This window comes from Vigna radiata, unplaced genomic scaffold (genome assembly GCF_000741045.1).
Source record: "Vigna radiata var. radiata cultivar VC1973A unplaced genomic scaffold, Vradiata_ver6 scaffold_2359, whole genome shotgun sequence".
Classification (NCBI taxonomy): domain Eukaryota; kingdom Viridiplantae; phylum Streptophyta; class Magnoliopsida; order Fabales; family Fabaceae; genus Vigna; species Vigna radiata.
Genome location: NW_014542093.1, coordinates 1 through 1179, shown reverse-complemented (window position 1 = coordinate 1179; position 1179 = coordinate 1). Strand labels below are relative to the sequence as shown.

Below are 1179 nucleotides of genomic sequence, written 5' to 3'. Positions count from 1 at the left end.
GCTGACATTCGTCAAATGTTTTTACAAATTGATCTACACGAAGATGATAGATTTTTTCAGTCCATTCTTTGGCGTGAATCTGTAAATGACCCGCTTTTAGTGTATCTATTGAATACCGTCACCTTCGGTCTCGCCCCATCGCCCTTCCTCGCTATCAGAACCTTACGAAAACACGCGCAAGATCACGGTGAAAAGTACCCTGAAGCTGCTAAAATATTATTGAACAGCACATTTGTTGATGACATTTTAGGAGGAGCCGAAACAGAAGAAGACGCTCGTGAAATTATACTCGCTCTCATAGCGCTTCTCGCGCTCGGCGATTTCCACCCTCGGAAGTGGACTTCAAGCCACCCTAGTATTTTAGAAGGTTTTCACGCAAGCGAGTTAGAAATCCCATGTTTGGACGACCCAAATAACCCCCGCTTCTCAATTTTAGGAATGCTCTGGTTGGCAGTAAAAGACGCTTTCACCTTCAACACCGAATTTTCTGCGCCTGCAAAAACCAAACGCGGCATTTTATCCGCTATCGCTACGCTATTCGACCCTTTGGGCCTTATAGCCCCCGTAGTCTTAAAATGCAAGGCATTCATGCAGGAATTATGGCGCTCTCATTACGATTGGGATGAAACTCTGCCATCTGAAATTGTAGAAAAGTGGTCGAGATTCCAAAGGTCGATGCCCGCGCTTAAAGAACTTATAATTCCGCGCTTATTACACCGCAAAGGCTCTTCTCACTTTCAAATTCATGGGTTCTGTGATAGCTCAGAAATTGGTTACTCAGCTGCACTGTACCTCCGCTCCGCTCTTGAAAATGAAACCGCGCATGTATCGATTATTATCGCTAAAACTCGAGTTGCACCCCTCAAAAAGGTCAAGTTACCTCGATTGGAGCTTTGCGCCGCGACTTTATTAGCCGAGTTACTCAACGCATATTTACCGCAGTTAGAAACTTATTATAAGATAGAAAAGGTTTTTTGCTGGTCAGACTCAACTACTGTATTATCCTGGATCCGCCTTCCAACATATCGCTTGCAAACTTTCGTTGCCAATCGTGTTACCATAATACAATCGCTCCGTTCCGATGTTGTTTGGAGACACGTTCGCTCAGAGGACAATTGTGCCGACCCAGCGTCCAGAGGTTTAACCCCTGACGAACTGCTCAATTGTAAACTTTGGTGG

At 45.0% G+C, this 1179-nt stretch overlaps 1 protein-coding gene across 1 annotated transcript; it reads left to right on the top strand.

Moving 5' to 3' along the window:
• Positions 1-15: 15 nt before the first annotated feature.
• Positions 16-1165, top strand: LOC106779051 (the record flags this gene model as incomplete). Its single annotated transcript, XM_014667081.1, has 1 exon — positions 16-1165. A coding segment is annotated over exon 1 (1150 nt), but the record flags the coding sequence as incomplete, so codon positions are not given.
• Positions 1166-1179: the final 14 nt, after the last annotated feature.